The 20,900-nt window shown below is 35.6% G+C and overlaps 1 protein-coding gene across 6 annotated transcripts in view; it reads right to left on the bottom strand.

The window, feature by feature from the left end:
* The window catches only part of FBXL4 (F-box and leucine rich repeat protein 4), a 70,291-nt gene that overhangs the window by 15,885 nt on the left and 33,506 nt on the right, over positions 1 to 20,900 (bottom strand). For 5 of the 6 annotated variants that reach the window (XM_059942033.1, XM_059942035.1, XM_059942032.1 and 2 more), the window contains 2 exons: positions 16,685 to 16,929; positions 9,277 to 9,490 (listed from right to left, as the gene is read on the bottom strand). In XM_059942033.1, coding sequence (XP_059798016.1) covers positions 9,277 to 9,490; positions 16,685 to 16,929 — 459 coding nt within the window. The remainder of the gene's footprint in view (positions 1 to 9,276; positions 9,491 to 16,684; positions 16,930 to 20,900) is intronic. The other variant, XM_059942036.1, reaches the window with a different exon arrangement.

The following is a 20,900-nucleotide window of genomic DNA, read 5'->3' as shown; positions in this document are numbered from 1 at the left end:
ATATCCAACAGAAGTAAAATTCAGCTATTTTTGTTTGTCTTCTAATTCATGAAGATGAAGGCAGTGGGGTCCTTGAAACTGTCATCCCAGCCTAGTAGGCCAAGTAAACAGTTGCTGAACCACATTTATGGATTACTGTCATATACTAGTCCCCTACAATACCTATAATCAGTTTTTGCACTACTTCAGATTCTTTCAATTTATGCTCTATCATTCCTGAAGTGAGGCAATCAAAATTGGATGCAGGTGTTCCATTTATAACTCCAACTTTTAAAAAAACACTCTTGGTTTTCTTGTCTGCTGCTAAGCAACAGAATGACATTCTTACTGAGCTACCTATCATGCCCCATCTCACCCCCAACTTCAGATATTTTTTCCCAAACAAAGAAAAGATAAATAGGCTCAAATTCCTAACACTAATCCAGATTGTTTTAGACAATGCAAAGGACTTCTCTTGAAGTCACTTTTTATGCAATATGTTAAAAAGTTATCCTTATGCTATCCTTTGTAAGTTTTATCAGTTTGCTAGAACTGCCATGACAAAGTACCATAGACTGGGTAGCTTAAACAACAGAAATTAATTTTTACAATTCTGGAGGCTGGAAGTCTGAGATCAAGGTGTCAGCAGGGTTAGTTTCTTCTAAGGCCTCTCCTCTTGGCTTGAAACTGGCCATCTCCTTCCAGTGTTTACATATGGTCTTCCCTCTGTGTGTGTCTGTGTCCTAATCTCCTCTTCTTATAAGGACACTGCTCTTATTGGATTAGGCCCCATCCTAATGACCTCATTTAACTTAATTACCTCTTTAAAGGCCCTACCTCCAAGTACAGTCACATTATGTGGTAATGGGGGTTACGACTTCAACATATGAATTTTGAGGAGACACAATTCAGCCCATGGCACAAGTATTTACGAATAGGTTGCAGGTATATGTCCCTTCAGGGGTAAAAGAGAATTATATCTTCTACTTATTTTCAAATGGTTCAGGAAAAAAATATGCATATAGTAGGGAAATCTACCTTTCATGCAACTTTTTGTAAGTCTAAAATTATTTTAAAATAAAAGCTTTTTCCTTTTAAGTATTTAAAAGTCTATTTAATGAGTAAAATTTCTATAGCCTTCCTCTCATAAGAATATATCATCATGTATGGCTAAAGAAGTACTTGCAATTAATGTTTATCATAAATAATAAGAATCTTGTGAATAGAGATGAAAAGGACTAAAGGTACTTAAAGTCTTTCCAATCATTATATACCTCACTTTACTATAATTACTTCTTTGTCACGAATGGTAGAAGAAACTAAGCACAACTAAAGTTCTCCTTCTTGTTTGTTCTAAGTTCCCATCTTTTGCCTAAAAGTCTTGCCTACACAATTCTAAAAGATCTACCAAATTTAGTAAAAAGAAAATTACTGCATTTAACCACTCACTTCACTAGTTATGCTGGGATCATGCAGTAAACAGGGTCTAAATCTCAGCTTGAGGGTCATTTCTGTCTCTCCATCACCTAGTACTATCTTGTTTTTCACCAGGCATACATTTACTGCTCCGCAACTGCTGAAATTCAACAAATGTATACCTCTAACTATGAAAAGAGGTTATTTCATGATTTTCTTTTTTTGGTTGATGTTATAAGAAGACATTTGCTATTTCTCTGATGAAGTGATTTTTCATCACAATCCTAAGCATACCTAAAGAAAGAAAAAGATCTCATGAAATAAACTAACAAAACAAATAGAACTATATTTCACTATTTTTTAGAGCTAAAAATTCTGGACAAATACAGTTCAAATATTTTCTTACAAGTTTTCCAAGTTGTAGATCCACCCACCCCTCTGCTTAGTTGATGTGGTTATTCTGTAGGAAGACAAACTTATGCTTACTAACTTAGCAAATAAAGAAAAAATGAATTGACAAGCGAGAGTTATCACTCATTCATTCATCACAAGTTTACTGAATATCTACTAGATATATTCACTATAGTGAATACCAGACACTGTTCTATGTACTGGTTGTAAAAAGTAAACAGTCAAACATGGTCCCTCCCATTAGGGAGTTTATAAGTTAGGAATGAACATTCCTTTTACCAGAAACAGATCATAAGTGTGAAAGCAGTAATCGGCCTAAATCTCTCTTAGCACATGATGGAAAAGATATTCCTATTTAGGAAGACCTATAAGAATACTTCACAAAGTTGGGAATAATTGTGTAGTACTATGCTGAGTAAACCTATACTATCATTTTCACATTTACACAAGTCCATCTAACTTATAAAGTGTGTTGTTGTCGTTTACATGTACAACCTAATTTGGTCTTCTCAATAGCCTATGTGATAGGGTAAGGGTTTTTTTTAACAGATAAATAAACTTTTAGCTTAGTTTAAGTGACTTACCCAAGCACAAAAATCTTTCAAGTGGGAAAGCCAGGAGAAGGACTGAGTTTTTTCATTCTGTCCCATCTGCCACAGATTGGTCGCTTCACCCTCCTCTGACAGCCTCAAATGCTTCCCTTCTGTCCCAACCGATTTCCCCATCAGTGAGGGGGCTTCCCCAGATGCGGGAATCTCTCCCCTGCTTCAGCTTCCCACCCCCACACCCCCCAGGGTGCAGGTCCTGTCCCGCTTCCTCTCCCCCTCCTTCTCCCTTCTTTCTTTCATCATACCCAGTTATACGGGGATCTTTATAGTCTTTTCCAGTGTCCAAGGTCTTCTGCTAGTGTTTAGCTGGTGTTCTGTGAGAACTGTTGCATCTGTAGATGTATTCCTGATGCATCCGTAGAGAGAGATGAACTCCACGTCCTCCTACTCCTCCACCATCTTGGAACTCTCTAGGACTGAGGTTTTTGACATTGGTCTCTGATACAGACCAAATAACAAATATCTTCCCAGCTTTTAAATTATCAAATAATGTCTGAATCAACACCCAGACCTCACTGCTAAGCAGTTTTAACCATACCTAAAGTCTGAACAAGATCCTACTGCTGCTTCCTCTCACTGTAGGGTACTAGCTATGGTATTAGCCAAAGCAGTGGAGCTGGGGAGAAAAATCTTAATGAGCTAGGCCAGGTCATAAAAGGCTGGGCTCAAAAACTGGTGACAATGACACTTGGGGCTTGTTTTAAGGTTGCTCTCACATAGTTGACTACCAAAGCAGCAATTAAGCAGTACAATGCACTGGGATATAGCCCCAGTGTCTGACAAGGTTACACATGAGGCTCAGTGGTCAACGCAGCAGGCCTTGTTGGTAAAATGTCAGGTAGAGAGAAGCCCAGTGCCCTGGGCCCACTGCCTGTTTCACCATTGGCTCAGGGAGGTGCCACAGCAGCACACCAGGATCTACCTACGTGCATATAAGGCAATTCTGACCCTACTATAGTTTTGTTCTCCTGCATTCTCATTCTTATTGAGTAACCAGACCTGCAATATGCCTGGCTATACCTAACCACTTAAGAACACACTACCTAGACATCAACAATGCACCACTTTACATGCTAACATACTTGGGGAAATTATATGTACCAATGCTGCTCCCCACTATAGTGTAATATTGAGAGTTGGCCTATATATATAAACCATTTGCTTGAGGTGGTTCATTATGTATGGATTCCACAAACTATTATTTAAATGATATTAAATGTAATTTGAATAACTGTTATTATAAATTCAGAACTAAGACTTCAAACTAAGTTTGTTCATAATAAAAATAAAAGGCAAAAGTCCATTTGTCTATAGTAGGTATTTTAGACTAGAAAATGTTTACAGAATATAACTTAATAGTTTGCATTTTACACTGGATCAAAATGTTGTGTATCTTATTTACAATGTTATATTTCCTTACCAATTACGGATTAGAAAAGGATTAAGTGGTAAAGAGAAAAGCTCTATTTTAGATAGAGGCAGCCAAGCTATTAGAATAACTACTACTCTATGCTCTTATGTATCTTACAATTTTCACTGTAACTCTGAGGCCACCAAATCTGGGTTCAAATCCTGACTCTAACTTATTGCTCTGTGCCACTGGGAAACATTAATCTTTTGGGACCTTCATTTCATCATCTGTAAGATTTAAGAGTAACATCTACTCTCATTAGACTAGTGTAAAGGATTAAATAATATGCGAAACGTCTAGGACAGCAAACAACATATTCAGTAAGTTTTCCCAAACTTTGGGACTAAAACCCAGGTCTCCAATATCCTCTAAAGCTATATTCACTATGCACACAGATTTGCTTCTATCTTATAAAATGGCATAAATATATTACATTTATTAATGTAAATTATATATAGGCACATAAATATAACTCTACTACATCATAAATCTGACCTCTCTGAAGATTATACGCTATAATAGAGTCAACATTTTTAAATACTAATTTTTGCTTATTTTATAATTATGTAGTGTTTAGAAAAACAAGGGTAAAAGTGGCACTGGATAATTTGTATTCCTTTAAAAAAAAAAAAACCTCTACCAGGAAGTTCAAATTCATATCTTCTTTTTCTCCTCATATATTTCCTTAGAGCCATCAGAGGCATCTGAAGTCAACTGCTATTCCTTCTTTCCAAGACAGTTTATAACATCTGAATGTACTGCCAGTGATTATGTGGAAGGTTTAGAGAGAAGCCAATCCCCTAAATCTTGTCTTCTCACTCTGTTTTCTCTCATCCACCAACATCATTGAGTGCAGGACTGAAGCAGTGAACATATGGAAGGGAAAAGGGGGTGACATAATGCTTTGCCTAAGTGACAAAGGAGGTGCTTATAGATTGATGCGAATACCAGTGCTGTGGCTTCTGTTTGTTTTAAAAGAGACCAGCTGATTGTGTTGTCTTTTCCCTTTATTCCTCTGAGTTACTTGGTGCCCGTGGGGGAGTCTGATGCAGATCCCAAGAATGACAAGATAACAGAAGTGAAAAAAGTATAGGCAGAGAGAGCTGGGAAGCTGTAAAAGTAAACACTGCCTGGGTAGGTTTTTCTCAATTTTGAATTTTGCCATTTATATCACTAAGATGACACTATTTTTTATTTTATTGTAAGTCAACTGTAGATCAATGAAAATCATTTTTATGATTGTTTCTATGTACTAAATGTCAGAAAAATTGTGTAGGGTAAATTTATAAATGATTTTATGGTATTTTAGCAGATAGACTAATAAAAACAAACTTTAATAGGTAGTAACATATGGTACAAACCAAATTTTACTTAATGCAGTCATACAGTAATTTCACATCTATGTTTAAGTAACTGAGGGAAGCTGAGCTGATGCTATTTAGACTTGGATACATATGTATAGGTCTCCACTCTTGAGAGATGAAATCTTCTCAATTCCTATAAATCACACTTTTTTAAAAATATGTAGTCATATTCTATCAGTTTCTTGGGGTAAATGGAAGAAAACTGTGGACTATGTAATGATTCTCTGACACTTAAATCATGTTAATTTATGACATTTCAAAAGCATCACATGGAATATATTTTTACAAACCATCACAGATGTAAGATGCCTAGCAAGTTGATATAATTTCTTGGTTTTTACCCGATTTTTCTTCCCGAAGTTTCACTTATTAATGAACTATGCTACATTTCTTCTTAAAGTTAAATTTAATCAGAATATTTTAAAATGAGGCATCATCTTGCTCAGAGGATATCAGACACACAGAGCAATATAAAACAGTAAATACACCAGTAAAAAGCCGGTGTGGCATAATTTCAGAATAGATAGGTCTACCCAAGAAAAGACAGCTGACAATTTTACACCCACATAAATGACGAGTCATTTCACCACAGACCAGTGAAAACATGGGCTAACACTATCTTTAAACTAGCATTCAGGGACAATAGTCCTCTCATTTTACAAAGAAAGAATCTTGGAATTTGAGAGACTGTGTGAGTTAAGCTTGTCACTGGTAGGGCCAGAACTAGAATCAAAGTCTTCTTTCCAACAAAGCAGGTCATCAGTTAAACTCTAGGTAAAAATTTTGCCCCACACCAGGAATACTATATTCAGACTTCCATAGATTAGTTTAAAAACTATGTCAAGCTAAGATATCTACTCTGATCTACCAATAAAAAATGCTATACACCCAGATGGTTTTATAGATAAATTCTATCTAACAGATAATTCTCATTTGTTAAAGTTATTCCAGATCAAAGAAAAAGATGTCAATGTCACAAATCATTTTGCTAAGGTGTCATAATCTTAGCTCCAAACCTGATAAAATGGCATGAAAAGGAAAAACACAGCTCAATTTCATTGAAGAAAGCAGATGTAAAAAGTATTGATAAGTCTTAACTCTTAAAGAATATTTACAATGAACCAGGTACTGTTGTAGACACTTTGTATATATTAAATCAGTTAATCCTCATAACAACTCTTTGAAAGGCATACTATCATTATCTCCACTCTACTGAAGCACAAGGGGTCAAGAACCTTTCTCAAGGTAACATAATTCATAAGTGATAAAGTTAGAATCCGAAATATTGGATTCTAAGTGATAAAGCTTGACTCCAAAACATTAGGAAAATAACCCAGCTATGTATTAAGTTAAAACACGTAGGAATTACCGCAGGAATGTAAGGATTGTTCAACATGTCATTATATTAATAAATAAAAGAAGATGGGCTTCCCTGGTGGCGCAGTGGTTGAGAATCTGCCTGCCAATGCAGGGGACACGGGTTCGAGCCCTGCTGGGAAGATCCCACATGCCGCGGAGCAACTGGGCCCGTGAGCCACAACTACTGAGCCTGCGCGTCTGGAGCTGGTGCTCCGCAACAAGAGAGGCCGCAACAGTGAGAGAGAGGCCCGCGCACCGCAATGAAGAGTGGCCCCCGCTCGCCGTAACTAGAGAAAGCCCTCGCACAGAAACGAAGACCCAACACAGCCAAAAATAAATAAATAAATAAATTAAAAAAAAAAAAAAAAAAAAGAAGAAGAAGAAAAAAGATCAGTGTGGTAATGGAGGCTTTAAAATTTTTAAATACAATATACATTTTTGATAAAAATATTCTTAATCAAATGAGAATGATAAAGACTACTTATCAGAAAGAAACATCAAACAATATATAAAATTAGTAAGCTACATGAGGAATTTCTATTTAGTTCACTAATGAAGTCCCAGTGCCTAGAGCAGTGCCTGGCACATAACAGGCATGCAAACATTTGTTACATAAATATTAAAAAAAGAAAAAAAATTCCCTCTATATTAGAAATACAACTGGTATACCTATTGTGACTCTATTATTCTACCTTATTTATGAAGTTCTACTTAATGTAGCAACACTTTAAATATTGGAACAGAAAGAAAAAGTATATTAATTTCCAGATTATATAATTGTATCATTAGAAAACCCAAAAGACATAAGTTATTAGAACAATTATAAGCACTCAGTAAGGTGAGCAGATACAAGATAAATATACAAAAACCTCATTTTTCTTTATATTAACAATAACCAATTAAAATTAAATAAAAGAAAATAGTATCTGAGACTAAAAAATACAAGGGTTAAATTTAACCAGAAAGATATAAAACCTAAGTGAAGAAAACTATAACATGTTCTTGGATGTAAAACAAGACCTATATGAACAGATAGGAAGCCTTATTAAAGAGCAAAATGAAATATAATAAAGGCACTGCTAATAAAATCCTTGCTGAAAGAAATATCTGAAAGAATAATACACAAGGATTTTTTTTAAGTTTAAAAAGAACAGATTTTCCTAACACATAGTAAAACATACTACAAAACTGCCATGGTAATATTATACTCTTACTACTGTTATTAGTAGCTAATATTTATTGAGAGTTTACTATGTGTTCAGCACCCTCTAAGTACATTACATCTAATTAATTCTCACAATGATCCTATGAGATCTGTATTTTTATTATCTCCACTTTAGATATGAGGAAACAGAGAGATTGAATACTTGGCCAAGGCAACATTCAAGACAGGCAAGGGGTCACTAGAGTGGGGTACACCATTTTGGAAAAGTAATTTGGCTATCTTATGCATTCATTTAAATATTTACTGAATGGCCAGTCTTTACCAAGTATGATACTAGATACCAGGAACACGGCAATGAAAAAGACAGACAAGGGTTCTACCTTCATGAAACTTATATCGCAATGTGAGGAGACAGGTGATAGTATGAAAACCAATAAGATAATCTCATAGTGATAAAGTTGCTAAAAAGAAAATACACTGTGGGTGATATGACAGAAGCAAACTAGAAGGGGGGGAGGGTTACCTTTTATCAATGTCTAAGAAGCCATCTCTGAAAAAAAAATATTCAAGTTGGACATTGAGTTGAGAAGAGGGCAGCCATGTAATGAGCTGGAAGGATATTCCAGACAGGCAGAGGAGAAAAAGCTGTGAGCTGGGACTGGATCAGAATGCTCAAGGAATAGAAAGAAGGCCAACATGACTGGAGTAGAGGAAACAAGTTTATGGCAGTAAGTGGATGTTTACCACAGGGGCCCAGGCACATACTGTGACCAGATATACCACTTACAGAACTCTATCCTACAGCAATAATAACCGGTACATATAAAACTCTGTGCAAAATAATGTTATTGCTAGATGGTTTGTAAAAGAAAAACAGCTGGGAAAACCGATATGTTGACCATTTGGGGAACAGTTGAGTAGATTACGGTAAAATGTAATATGTATACATATAGCTGATTCACTTTGTTCTACAGTAGAAACTAACACAACATTGTAAAGCAATTATACGCCAAGAAAAAAAAAAAATGAAAACTGTCAGGTGGTAGTATATGTAATGACCTGGTAAGATGTCCTAGAGCTATGTGAAAAAAAGCAAGCAGATCAATAAATATTATATGACTCCATTTTTCTTTAATGAGACTCCTAAACTATGTATTAGGAATTTTAACTCCAAAGTCTGGTCCTGGATAAATTCCACTTTTCTTCCTACCACTCCAAGCAAATGTTCTCCTACATACTTTCCTCCCACCTCTTTCTCTAATTCATTCCCTGCCAGCATTTCAGCTCACCTCAACCCATTGCTTGCTTCTTTACCTAGAAACATGAACAGCATTACAAAAATTCTAAGAGCACACAGGATAACATTTTCTTAAAATGAAAAAAAAAACAACACAATAGACTAATTCTAAAATGACTGAATCAGCCAGCTCTAATGATTTTAGAATAGTCAGGTTGCATCATACACTTAAACTATTTGAAAGTCAGAAATCACATTATTATGAGCAATTACAGGTAACTAAATATTCGGTTGGCTATTAACACTAGCAGAGGTGTAAATCTTACCTCTACTTTTGTTCGATAGAGAACGAGTCGTTTAAGGCCACATAATTTGGCAATGTGGTTGAAAGCTTGAGGTGGTAGTTTATCACAGGATGAGAGATTTAAGTCCTGTAGATTTGGACACATCTCAGAAATAATCTCCAAGCAAGTTTCATTAAGGAAGTGGCTGCAAGATAATTCAAGACGCACTAATTCAGATCCACAGACCTTCAGAAACCTGTAAAAACAATGTTCCATGTGAATTTCATAAAACTAAAAGATATTTTTTGCAAGCACTTTGGAATTATATCGACTCTAAGCAGACACCTTCAGAAGAACAGATTTCTATTAGGGAAAATTAAAAACTTGTTTCACTTAAATTCTCATTTACTGCATGCCAAAACAGGCACAGTTAGGCTAAAATATATCAACCTAAGAAGATAAAATGGATTCACATCACATAAAAAGTCAGCTACTGCTAAGTGGGAAATTAAGAAAGCAGAGGGTGTTTTTCTTCTACTTACCTGTAATTCACATCTGAGCTGGTAGAGCCAATAAACAAAACATAACAAAACTCTAAACTCTTGGAAGATATTTCTCCCTAAACAGTACCCATTCAGTACTGGATAATTTATTTTGAATGTGGCACACAAAGTGCCATCTCTAAATGACCTCAAAACAAATCAGACTAGCCTCCTCTCAACTAAGAAAATTTCTGGGTTGGTTTAACTATACTGTTGAGATATGTTCCTTGTAACTGATACTATTTAACGCCTAGACTGATGTTGAAATTATTACAAGATATTCAATTGCAGCTTCACACAAAATACACAGAAATAACTTCATGTGGAGGACACAAAACCCTTTATCAAAGTAGGAATAACAATATTTGTCTTCATTACGTTACAGATGGGGGGAAAACAGTCCTGTCCATAATCATCGTCTGATAATAAAAGTAAACTGTGAGGCTACGAGTATTCATATCCCTGAAACTTTATCAACAAGTGGTGTGTTTGTTTATCCCTTAAACAAGCGCACCACTCATCCCTGTCCAGGTCTCTTGACATTTTCTTGCCCATCTCAGTGTCACATCAGTCATATACTGTTATTTTACTTATGCCGCATCTTTTTTCTACATGATTTAATTATTAGCTTACAAATACACATGCAAAATAAAACTGACTAAATCAATCACTTATGAAAGTAAAGGAAGTAACACTGGACTTCTAAGTCAAAAGATGGATATTTTGCCCTGTTCCACCACTTCCTAGCATGTGACCTTGGAAAAGGCGTTTACCCAAGTCTCAGCATTTCCTCCAATGTAGAAGGCAGACTAGAAATATGTTAACAGCATTCACCACACTGTTTGTGGTTTTGAACATCCCACAATAAGTGAAAGTAGTTTGCAAAGACCAAAGTACCCCACGAACATTAAAATAAAAGTGAAATCTTGGCCAACACACATTCAAACAACAATTTAAAAATTTAATTGCTACAAATTTATTTTAAATGTTGCAAATAACTCAGCAGCCCACACATCTTATTTACACCCAAACATCCAAGAACATCCCTTTACTCTTAATCCATTGCAGCGTATGTTCTGCTCTCCCTAAATTCATCCTTTCCTTTTAAATGCCAAATTAAGCGGCCTTTCTTTCCAGTCCTTGTATTACCTGATTTATTGTGGCATTTCACACAACCGCCCTCACCTTCCTTCAAATTCTCAGATAGTCCTCACGCTATTCCCTCTCCTTAAATTCCTCCGACCTGTCTCACTGCTGTGTCCTTTGCTACTATAGCAGCTAAATTGCCAGTTTGCATCAAGCACCTTAATTCATTCACTCAACAAATATTTATTGAGCTCCAACTATGACCCAGGCATTACTCCAGGCACTTGGAAGTTGGCAGTGGGCAAAGCAAAGTTCCTGCTCTCATGGGGCTTACTTACATTTTGGTAGGAGAGGTAGACCATAAACAAATAAATTAAATGAGTAAAATTAATAGTATATTAGAGAGTGAAAAGTGCCAAGGAGAAAATAAAAGTAGAGAAGGACAACAGGAAGTGTCAAGGGTAGACAGGGTGGTAAGGGAAGCCTCCTTGAGAAGGTGAATCAAGACCCAAAGGAAGTGAGCAGGTGAGCAAAGCAGTTCCCTGGAGAAGCAGCACTCCAGGCAAAGGGAGGGGCAGGCACGACAGCTCTGAGGCGGGATAGCTCAGACAATGCCTAGAGTGCCGAACTGTACGGAGGCTCAAAGTGAGAGGGAGATGCGGAGCAGATCAGAGAGGTAAGGGGCAGTTCAGAGTGCGTGTCCTATAAAGACTCTGGCTTTTATTTTGAGGGAGATGGGATCCTCAATCATCAGAGGGTGTTGAGCAGAGGTGTGGCACAACCTGCTTGTACTTTAACAGGGTCACTCCGGTTTCTGTGTGGAGAACAGACTGAAGGAGAACAGGGGTAAAAACAGGGGGACCCTCAGGACACCACGACCATATTCAGGGAAGAGAGGACGGTGCACTGGATCCGGTGGTGGCACTGAAGGTGGTGCTCAATATTCAGACTCAGGATCTATTTCAAAGGGAGGCAGTGTGTACTACATTATGACATACCTTCTTCATACTGAACTGAACTCAGGCTCACCTATTTCTCAACAATAATTTATTTTTCTGTTAACCACAGTTTCCTTATATACTGATTTGTTTACATTGAGTTTTATAATGTGCCTCAAATCCTTCGACAATTGAAATAGATTCTTGGGTGTACCCGGTACTTAGCATGATGTCAGCCATGTAAAAAACACTGGATGACTTTGTTGAATAAATCTTCCAATGGTGAATATTCATTTGAAGAATTTAGATTTCCTCTACTCTGGAACAGACTAAGTTTTATGGACTCAGAGAATTTTTCCATTAAGAGGTTCAAACTACTCCTAAGAAATATGACAAAATTAACGTTTTTACCTTACTCTGAGTATACATCGTAGTTATGGCTAGTTCTTCACTATTTATAAGCTAGCAATCTAGAAATGAATGTAGGGTGTCAGAGATCTGGAGTATCCTATTTTGATTTGATACTTCTAAAATTATTTGCAGATTACAAAAGTTAGATGAGTATATTAACTCTTAAAATTAAAATCTTTAGGCATCTTATCTCTTGAAGGTCTTCATTATTTGGCAAAGCACTTTGTTCTACAATTCTTTTTGGTATTGGACTTGGAATACTTTGACATTTCTTTTCTCTTTGCTCTCATTAATGAACTTTTCCCTTCTAAAGATAGAAAGTAAATCACCAGAAAGCCAACTGTTAATAGACTAGAAAACATCCCAAATTGATTGAATGAATGAAAAAATCTGGAAGCACAATAAAGATAATGCTTATCTACCTTTATGACTCTCTCTCTTCCTTTTTCTATATTGCATATTTTTACTGAGATTATTTGGTCAATATCCCCATAGTCTCTCTTCCTAAACTTACAAGATCTACACTACCTACTTTTTCATAATATTTCCACTCCAAGAAGGTAGAATTAGGAGCAGAATCAATTAATTAGCTGAACACAACTCTTGTTTCTTGCCTTAATGCTCCTCATAGTTTTATTTTAACGCAAAATTACATACATGCTTTTGTCTTGGTCATCTATTTATTCATCTCAATTGTGATATTGGTCACTTGAAAGGAGAATTATAGCTTGTCTACTTCCTGCAGCCTGTTCATACCATGTTATGAATTCTCATCAAGTATTTCTTGATACTGAGGGTATTAAGAGAAGACCTAAGTTCAGATAAACAATTCCTAAACGAGGTCTCTTGCTACAAGAAATGGAGTCTCTGGAGAGAGAAATAAATTGCTTATCTTTATGAGGTGAATTCATTTGTCCAGATTAATATAAGTACATAAGAATTAATTTACTAAATGGTAACTTGCACCCTAAAATAATTAACATCACATGAATGAATGATTTAATCTGAGTTTATTCATCACAAAATAAAAGGCACTAATCCTTACAAGCTGCCTGAAGTATCAAGGTAAAGGGGAGAATTAGGTATAAATATCCATGGCTTCTGATTGCTAATCTCATGTTTTGTTAGCTGACTCACTTGAGTTTTATGAGACAGTATATTTAAGATAATTTTAATCCCAAATAGCTGGAGCATTATTTACTATAGCTGATCCAAAATAAAGTCATTAAAAACAAAACTTCTTGCTTAACTGTGTACGGTACTGTCTAGCAATGGTAGAAGGAAGTGGAAAAGAAAGTCTTAAATTGTCTTTAATCTCTAGGAATTGACCATCTAAAAGAGACAACAGTGTAAAACACAGGCAGGCAACTGAATAAACAAATATATGAATAAGCAAAAAGCTCTCTAGTCCATAAAACTGTAGCTCTGTGTCAAAACATCAAGTTCTTAAATCTAGAAAGCATCCAATAATGTTTTCTGAAGGGAACAAGTAGAAGGGTGAGGGATAGAAATCTCTACATAACTGAGGTGGAGCTCAAGGTGATTATTTTGAGCAACTATCTGAAGAAAAACGATAGAGGAAAAATAAACAGAACCTAAGACTTTTTGAACATCAGAATGATATGATTAAGCCTCAGAGCACAAACAGGCAGGGAGGCAAAGGAATATCCGAGACTTTAGGGAAGTGTATTATAAGAGAAAAGTGGAATTACAGTAGATGTGATTTTAATGAGTAATGATATAAATGAGCAGTACTTGAAGTTACAAATCACAAATCTGTAGATAGAACAGGATTTTAATAACTGATTAAAAGTTTTAAGTTCTCATTATTCCAATTTCCCTGTTATTTTGAATAAAATAAATTCCTAAGTTCTTTAAAATCCAGTGAAACAATTCCAGCTTGTGAAGATAAGGTTTTCAGGTAACAAAAATAAACTATATCAAGCTTTTCCCAAAGACTTACTCAAAAAGCAAGCTCATCATCATTGGTCTCTATTTTAAAAATGTACTTTTTTTCTTTAAAGTATTACAAGTCTTCTTCACAGTAATGAGCATAAATAGACCATACTTACTCATAGATTGTTCATTAATAATCAAGCCATGAATATTTACTGTTTATTCTGGGAATGCTGCCTATAAGCCACAATGACTATCAATTCAGCAGTCAAGTCAAGGGGGCCAACAGCAATCAGTAGGCAAAACTCCAGTATCTCCCACCCAAAAGAAGATTCTCTCTCCCTGTTATTTAACCTTTTTATTTTCTTAATGAGAACAATGACTATACTTAAAGGAATGCTATCGAGATTTACGGTTTTACTGGCTGAAATACTCCTGTGAAATATGGAAAACTTAAATTTATGTATGTACTTTTGTGATTATTTAAACAGCCCCATGGCAACTAAATGGTTGAACTGAAAATGGAAGAGAAATTGCTGGTGAGAAAGTAGATTGGAGCTTTAACCTCATAAAAGAAGATCTTTATCCATCACGTGTCTAAAATTTAAAAAATAGCATTGCGGTCTTCTTCTCACAACTTATGTTTCTGCTCATGCACCAGAAGAAGCTACATAAAGAGTTTTTAAAAACTGATTTAATACTATCTCTACATTTTATTCATTATACCATGGTTATATGCAACATTTTGCCGAAGAAGCTGGACTTCAGCCATTCATTACCAATATTTTGTTTAATGTCTATACTCATTAGTTGCCTCCCTGTTATTTTATTTATAAAAATATAGGAAGGATATGTTTAAATGTTTATTCTTATTCTTTATCTTTTCTGTAGCAGGAACTATATTATCTATCTCTTTACATGGTCCACAACACTCACCATAATGCCTTACACACCAAGAGTGAAAACAAACAGTAAGTTCCTAAAGGTGGGAAATATTGAAAAAAGAGCTATGAGGGATTAAAACACCCAAAGGTCCTTATAATGTAAAATAATGCTTACTGATACCAATGGTTCTATCTGCTCTCAGAGTCAGTTAGTCTTGGTTTATGATCTATAGTGCACGCTCTGAATACCCACAGTCATCATTAGCTTCAGTTCTTCTTGGTCCCATTAATAGCGAGGAAAATTAGCCAATGAAGTGGGTGTGTCTGCAGCAAAAGGAAGTAAAAAGGACTAAGCTTGTGTTCCACTGGAGAGCTGTCAAAGATCCAGCAATTTTCAAAATGTGGATTCTATAAAAATTTACCAAAATCACACTGCCAAAGAGAAATGCCTTATTTTTCTACTATACATATATAATATATATATTATATATATATCCCCTTTTAAGCAAATTTACATAATAAAAAAGAATTTTGTATACTTAGCCTGTTGTAAAATCTTTAGACTCTGACCCACAATCCCATCATGTTTTATCTAAGAACCCCTTCCCCTGGCTCTATTTCTGGCAGGAAAGAAAGAAACTCAGTGCATCCATGGTTTCAACATGTGCTATAAGCCATTACTGCTTGCGTTTATTTTTTACTTTGATGCATAAACTATCAATATTAGCCTTTTGAACACATTGGTACTATTTCAAACATGACTTCATCTGAATCTAATGGTATCAAATATTTATTTCTGGAACTGCATCTTTATTTTTATACTCTAAGTCAAGGGGAACAAAGCTCAAAATACAGATTTCTAATTCATAAACCACTGTTGAGGAATGTATCCACTGGGGATATGTGTAGGGAGGGCTGTAGTTCATTCTAACTTCTAAAAACAGGATAGGAGATTATTCGTTAATCAAAAATAACGGGTAATTTCCCCTAAGTGTCTACTTCTTCGTTATTTAACTTAATGAAACGGATTATACTGTAACATACAATGAGAATAACCATCAAGGTTAAGAGAAAAACACCTGTTTGTTTCACAAGAAAAATGACTATGGCATTACTAAATGAATATGTACTCGTGCAAGCTTTCAAATGTTTAACAGGTGACATTTAATAGTAGGGAAACTAAATGCTTAAATAGAAAGGAGCAGAAACACCTGGGCAGGTCTGCAAGTGTGGTCGCCTATTTAACATGCAATTGCATTTTCAACATAATTAGTTTAAATGAGCTTCTAAATTTGGGTGATGTATTGCACATGTAATTAAGATTTAATTTAAAATGTTCTATAATAAATTGTTTTCCATTTCTGACAAATCACATTAGGGAGGTAGATTTTGATTTGGAAATAGTTTTTAAAATGTGTTAATCATCTGTGCTGAAAATATGAGAAAGAAAAAAAAGGAGCTCTGTTCAAAGTTACTTGGGATTTAAAAAATATGCGGTAAAGGGCATCATTTCCCTCCATCTTATGAAGTCTAGCTGAAGAGGACGGTGAAACTAACTCATCCACTTCTGTAAGCAGAAGCACTCTGAACATGATCTAAAGTACATGATAATTTCAAACTTTTATCATCGAAACTACTACATAGTAAGTATAGCCTGCTGATTTAAATAACCTCAACAAGGCTTGGCACTAACCTGCTAAATCCTGAAACAGAGATGAAGCCCCTATTGCCAGTCCAAGATAAATTAAGCCACTGGACGAGAGTACAGCGAGGCTGCAGAAATTCCAGAGAGGTGTCATTTAGTTTTGCCCAGTATGGTTGCAGATTGAGGTGAATGTACTGCAGAGGATCACAGCAATGCTGGTTCAGTAGTTTGCAAGTCTGTGCTAATCTACACAGGTCTGGTAGTGTCAGATGATTCAGAATCAGTTGAATGAGCTACATAAAACAGAGAAACCAAGATCACCCAGACTGAAAAAACAATATCACTTTCTGAAGCATATGATATGATCTAATAAAGAACAACAGTATCATACATTTTATAACAATACTTTCACATACTAAATAAATCAACATTAACAGAATTATCCAAATCAGTAGTAACCATACATACATAAGGCTATATATATTACATTTCAAGAGCGTTCAAAGTATATTCAATTCATGTCAACTATTTTTTTTTTTTTACAGTGCAAAGATATATTTTGGTAATCTATTGAATAATACAATTTTTCACAGACTTAACATTTACTAAACATCGACTACACATCAAACACTGGTGATAAGAGCTCCCGCTTTCAGGGTTTCCAGAGTCCAGTGGGGACTGATAAGTACGATGATATGTTTTAATAGCTTGGATGGACGCATAGACTGCTACTAGAGCCTGACACAATACACAGGCCTAACCACAGTGAAAGCGGACTTGGACCAGCAAGGCTCAGCTTTGAAGAGTGAGAGGCAAAACTGGGGAGAGGAAAGATTGGTTAGTGGTAAGGACTGGGTCACAGAGAGCCTCACAGAGGAGCCTGGATTTATTCTGAAAGCAATGAGGAGTCTTGAAGGGATTTATGTAACTGCAGAGTGACAGAGTCAGATTTATGGTTTAGAAAGATCATTGCAGGGGGCACTACCGGAGGCAGGAAGGGAAACCCGCCTGGCGGCTACTGCAGATTCCAGAAAAGAGGAATCAGGGGCCTGCTTACGGCAACTGGCAGTGACTAGGGAGTAGCTAACAGATACAAAAAAGTATTAAGGAGGAGGAATCAAAAAGGTTTTTATCTCTAATTAAAATAGTTTCTTTGAACTAGTTCAAGATTTGTTTTTTCTTAATGGTGAACAGTCGGGGGCTCCTAAACTAATTTTCAAAGAATCACTGCTAAATAGCCTATTCTGAACCAAGAAACACTAAGAAAAAAAAATCAAATATTTGCTAAATGGTAAAAAAATCTTTAGATGAGAGAGAAGGTTGGGTTTCTTACTTAATGCAGTGTATTTATCTAGCTATATGTTTTCATTTGCAATTATGCCCTTTAACCTAAATGCTCTTTGTCGATTTATTTAACTATGCAGGCCCAGTATTAAATTTAGGTCAGAATAACACTGTTTGAGGCCAAAATATGACAAAGTAAAGAGTGACAACAACATATTTAAAAAAAGCTTGAAGAGTACATATAAAATATGAGGATTGCTGACTAATACATATATTGAGTATAAGAAGGCTTGGGGGGTTTTTGCTATTTATTTATTTATTTATTTTTTTTTTTTTTTAAATTTATTTATTTTTGGCTGCGTTGGCTCTTCGTTGCTGCACGTGGGCTTTCTCTAGTTGCAGCGAGCGGGGGCTACTCTTCGTTGCTGTGCTTGGGCTTCTCATTGTGGTGGCTTCTCTCGTTGCAGAGCACGGGCTCTAGGTGCGCAGGCTTCGGTAGTTGTGGTTAGTGGGCTCTAGAGCGCAGGCTCAGTAGTTGTGGCTCGTGGGATTAGTTGCTCCGCGGCATGTGGGATATTCCCAGACCAGGGATTGAACCCATGTCCCCTTCATTGGCAGGCGGATTCTTAACCACTGCACCACCAGGGAAATCCCTGCTGTTTATTTTTAACATTTGAACTGGGCTTTGGAAAAATAACATTAAGGTGTGTGTGTATGTGTTATAAAAATAGGGAAATATAAGGAAATTAAAAATTAGTCTAAAATCTCATCATTCTGATGACATGCAAATTGTCAACAAGCAAATTATACAATCAACAAAAGAAAATTCAGGTAAAATGTTAGAAAATCCAAACACTGAAGGCAGGTAGAAAATGAGTTTTTCCCTCTCCAACCTCAAATCTAATAATCCCTCTGCCCCTTGGTAAATACTGCTAACAGTTTTTCTGATCTCTTCCAGATAAATATGTATGAAATTCTATTCTTGGATTTGCACTAAAAGAATGATACTTTATACACTGTTCTGCACCTTACTTTTCTCATTGAATGATGTATCTTGTAGATATTTCTATATCTGCACATACAAATCCACCCCATTCCACCTTACAGATGTGATACACTAATTCAGCTAATTTCTCATTGATATATTTCCTGCTTTTTTCCCTATTGCAAATTAACACTGCAATATCATTTTGTGTATGTATGTGTATATTGGCAAATTTTGCAAATATATCTTAGGGTAAATTTCATGCATTTAAAAGTTTTGATATAAACACAAAATTGCCCTTTAGAATGTTAGCATCAATTTACCACAAACAGGGCATAAAAGTACCCATTCACTCATAACCTAGACAGCACTGGTATTAATACTTTAAATGTTGCCATTCTGAAAGCAGGAGAAGGAAAAAATAAAATAAAACAGAAACAAAAATAGTATGGCACTGTTGTCTTGGGGTTTTGTTTTGTGTTTGTTTTGTTTTGCGCGGCTTGTGGGATCTTAGTTCCCCGATCAGGGATTGAACCTGGGCCCTCGGCAGTGAAAGCGTACAGTCCTAACCACTGGACTGCCAGGGAATGCCCTATTTGCTTTGTTTTTAACTACAGAAATGTAATCCTTTGCCAAGGGAACTGCTAATGTTCCCTTCTTTCCTGTTGGTCTGTTTCTAGACTCTATTCTGTTCCATTTATTTCTCCCATATCAATAGCCCTCTGGGTCAAATAAATAACTTTTGTTCTGACTTTTTAAAAGTTTATGTGTGGGAATGCACTGGATCATTTGGTTGCAAATGAGACTCTATCTTCATTGCTGATCCACAAATATCAGTACTATGGCTTCATAATGTGCTTTATTATCTGGTGGGACTAGTGCTCCCTCCATCACTCTTCTTTTCCAGAATTTTCCTGAACATTTTCATAGTTTTTAGGTGAACTTTTCTATTAAAAAACAAACAACATTTACCTGGAAGTTCATTGAACACATAGATTACTTTAAGGAAAACTGACATCTTTAATCTTTACTTCACTGTGTCTTCCTACTCAAGGACATGGCATGATTTACCATTTAATGATCTTTTTTGATCCTAGAGTTCCTAAAGCTACTGATTTTTATCTATTAACTTTGTAACCTGCTGACTTACTTATTGTTCCAAATAGTTTTTGGTCTCTTCTCCTGAGTATTCTAATACAAAATCATATTGTCTGCAAATGATGATAATTGTACAGCCTTCTTTCCAAAAATCATGCCTCTTATTTCTTTCTTCCATCTTCCAGCATTGGATAGTATTTCCAGAACAATGTTAAGTAACACTGACGTCTTGTTCCTGACTTTAATTTGTATGTGAGCCATAAATGTGAGGCACATATGTAATTTAAAAATTTTTAGTAACTACAATTTTTTAGAAGTCAAAAGAGTTTAATGATACAGTACTGTATACTTTAAAGTTGCTGAGAGTAAATCCTAAGCATTCTCACCACACACAGTCACACAAAAGAGTTAACAATGTGAGGTGATGTATGTGCCAATTATCTTGATCTCGGTAATCACTACACAATGTATATCAAATCATGTTGTACACTTTAAATATATACAATTATATTTGTCAATTATTCCTCAATGAAGTTAAAAAATAAAATAAATTCTAAAGAAATAGGTGATACTAATTTTAATATATTTAATTTGATGAGATATATTAAAATGATCATCTCAACGTGTGTTCAACATAAAAATTATTACTGAGATACTAAATCTTTTTTTGTCATATTAAGTCTTTGAAATCCTGTGTGTATTTTATACTTTCAGCTCATCTCAATTCAGATTAGACATAAAGTGCTCAACAGTACATGTGGCTAGTGGCTACCATACTGAACCATGCATTTTTAGTGTTTGATAATTAAATATGATGTTAGCTTTTGGTTACTAATATTTGGTAGCAGACAATTCGTAGATAGCTTAATAAGGTATTTACTTTTTAACAGACACTGA

The sequence above is a fragment of the Balaenoptera ricei genome, chromosome 12 (genome assembly GCF_028023285.1).
Source record: "Balaenoptera ricei isolate mBalRic1 chromosome 12, mBalRic1.hap2, whole genome shotgun sequence".
In the NCBI taxonomy this organism is placed as follows: domain Eukaryota; kingdom Metazoa; phylum Chordata; class Mammalia; order Artiodactyla; family Balaenopteridae; genus Balaenoptera; species Balaenoptera ricei.
The sequence above is the reverse complement of the archived record's forward strand: the minus strand, read 5'-3'. Positions and strand labels throughout refer to the sequence as shown.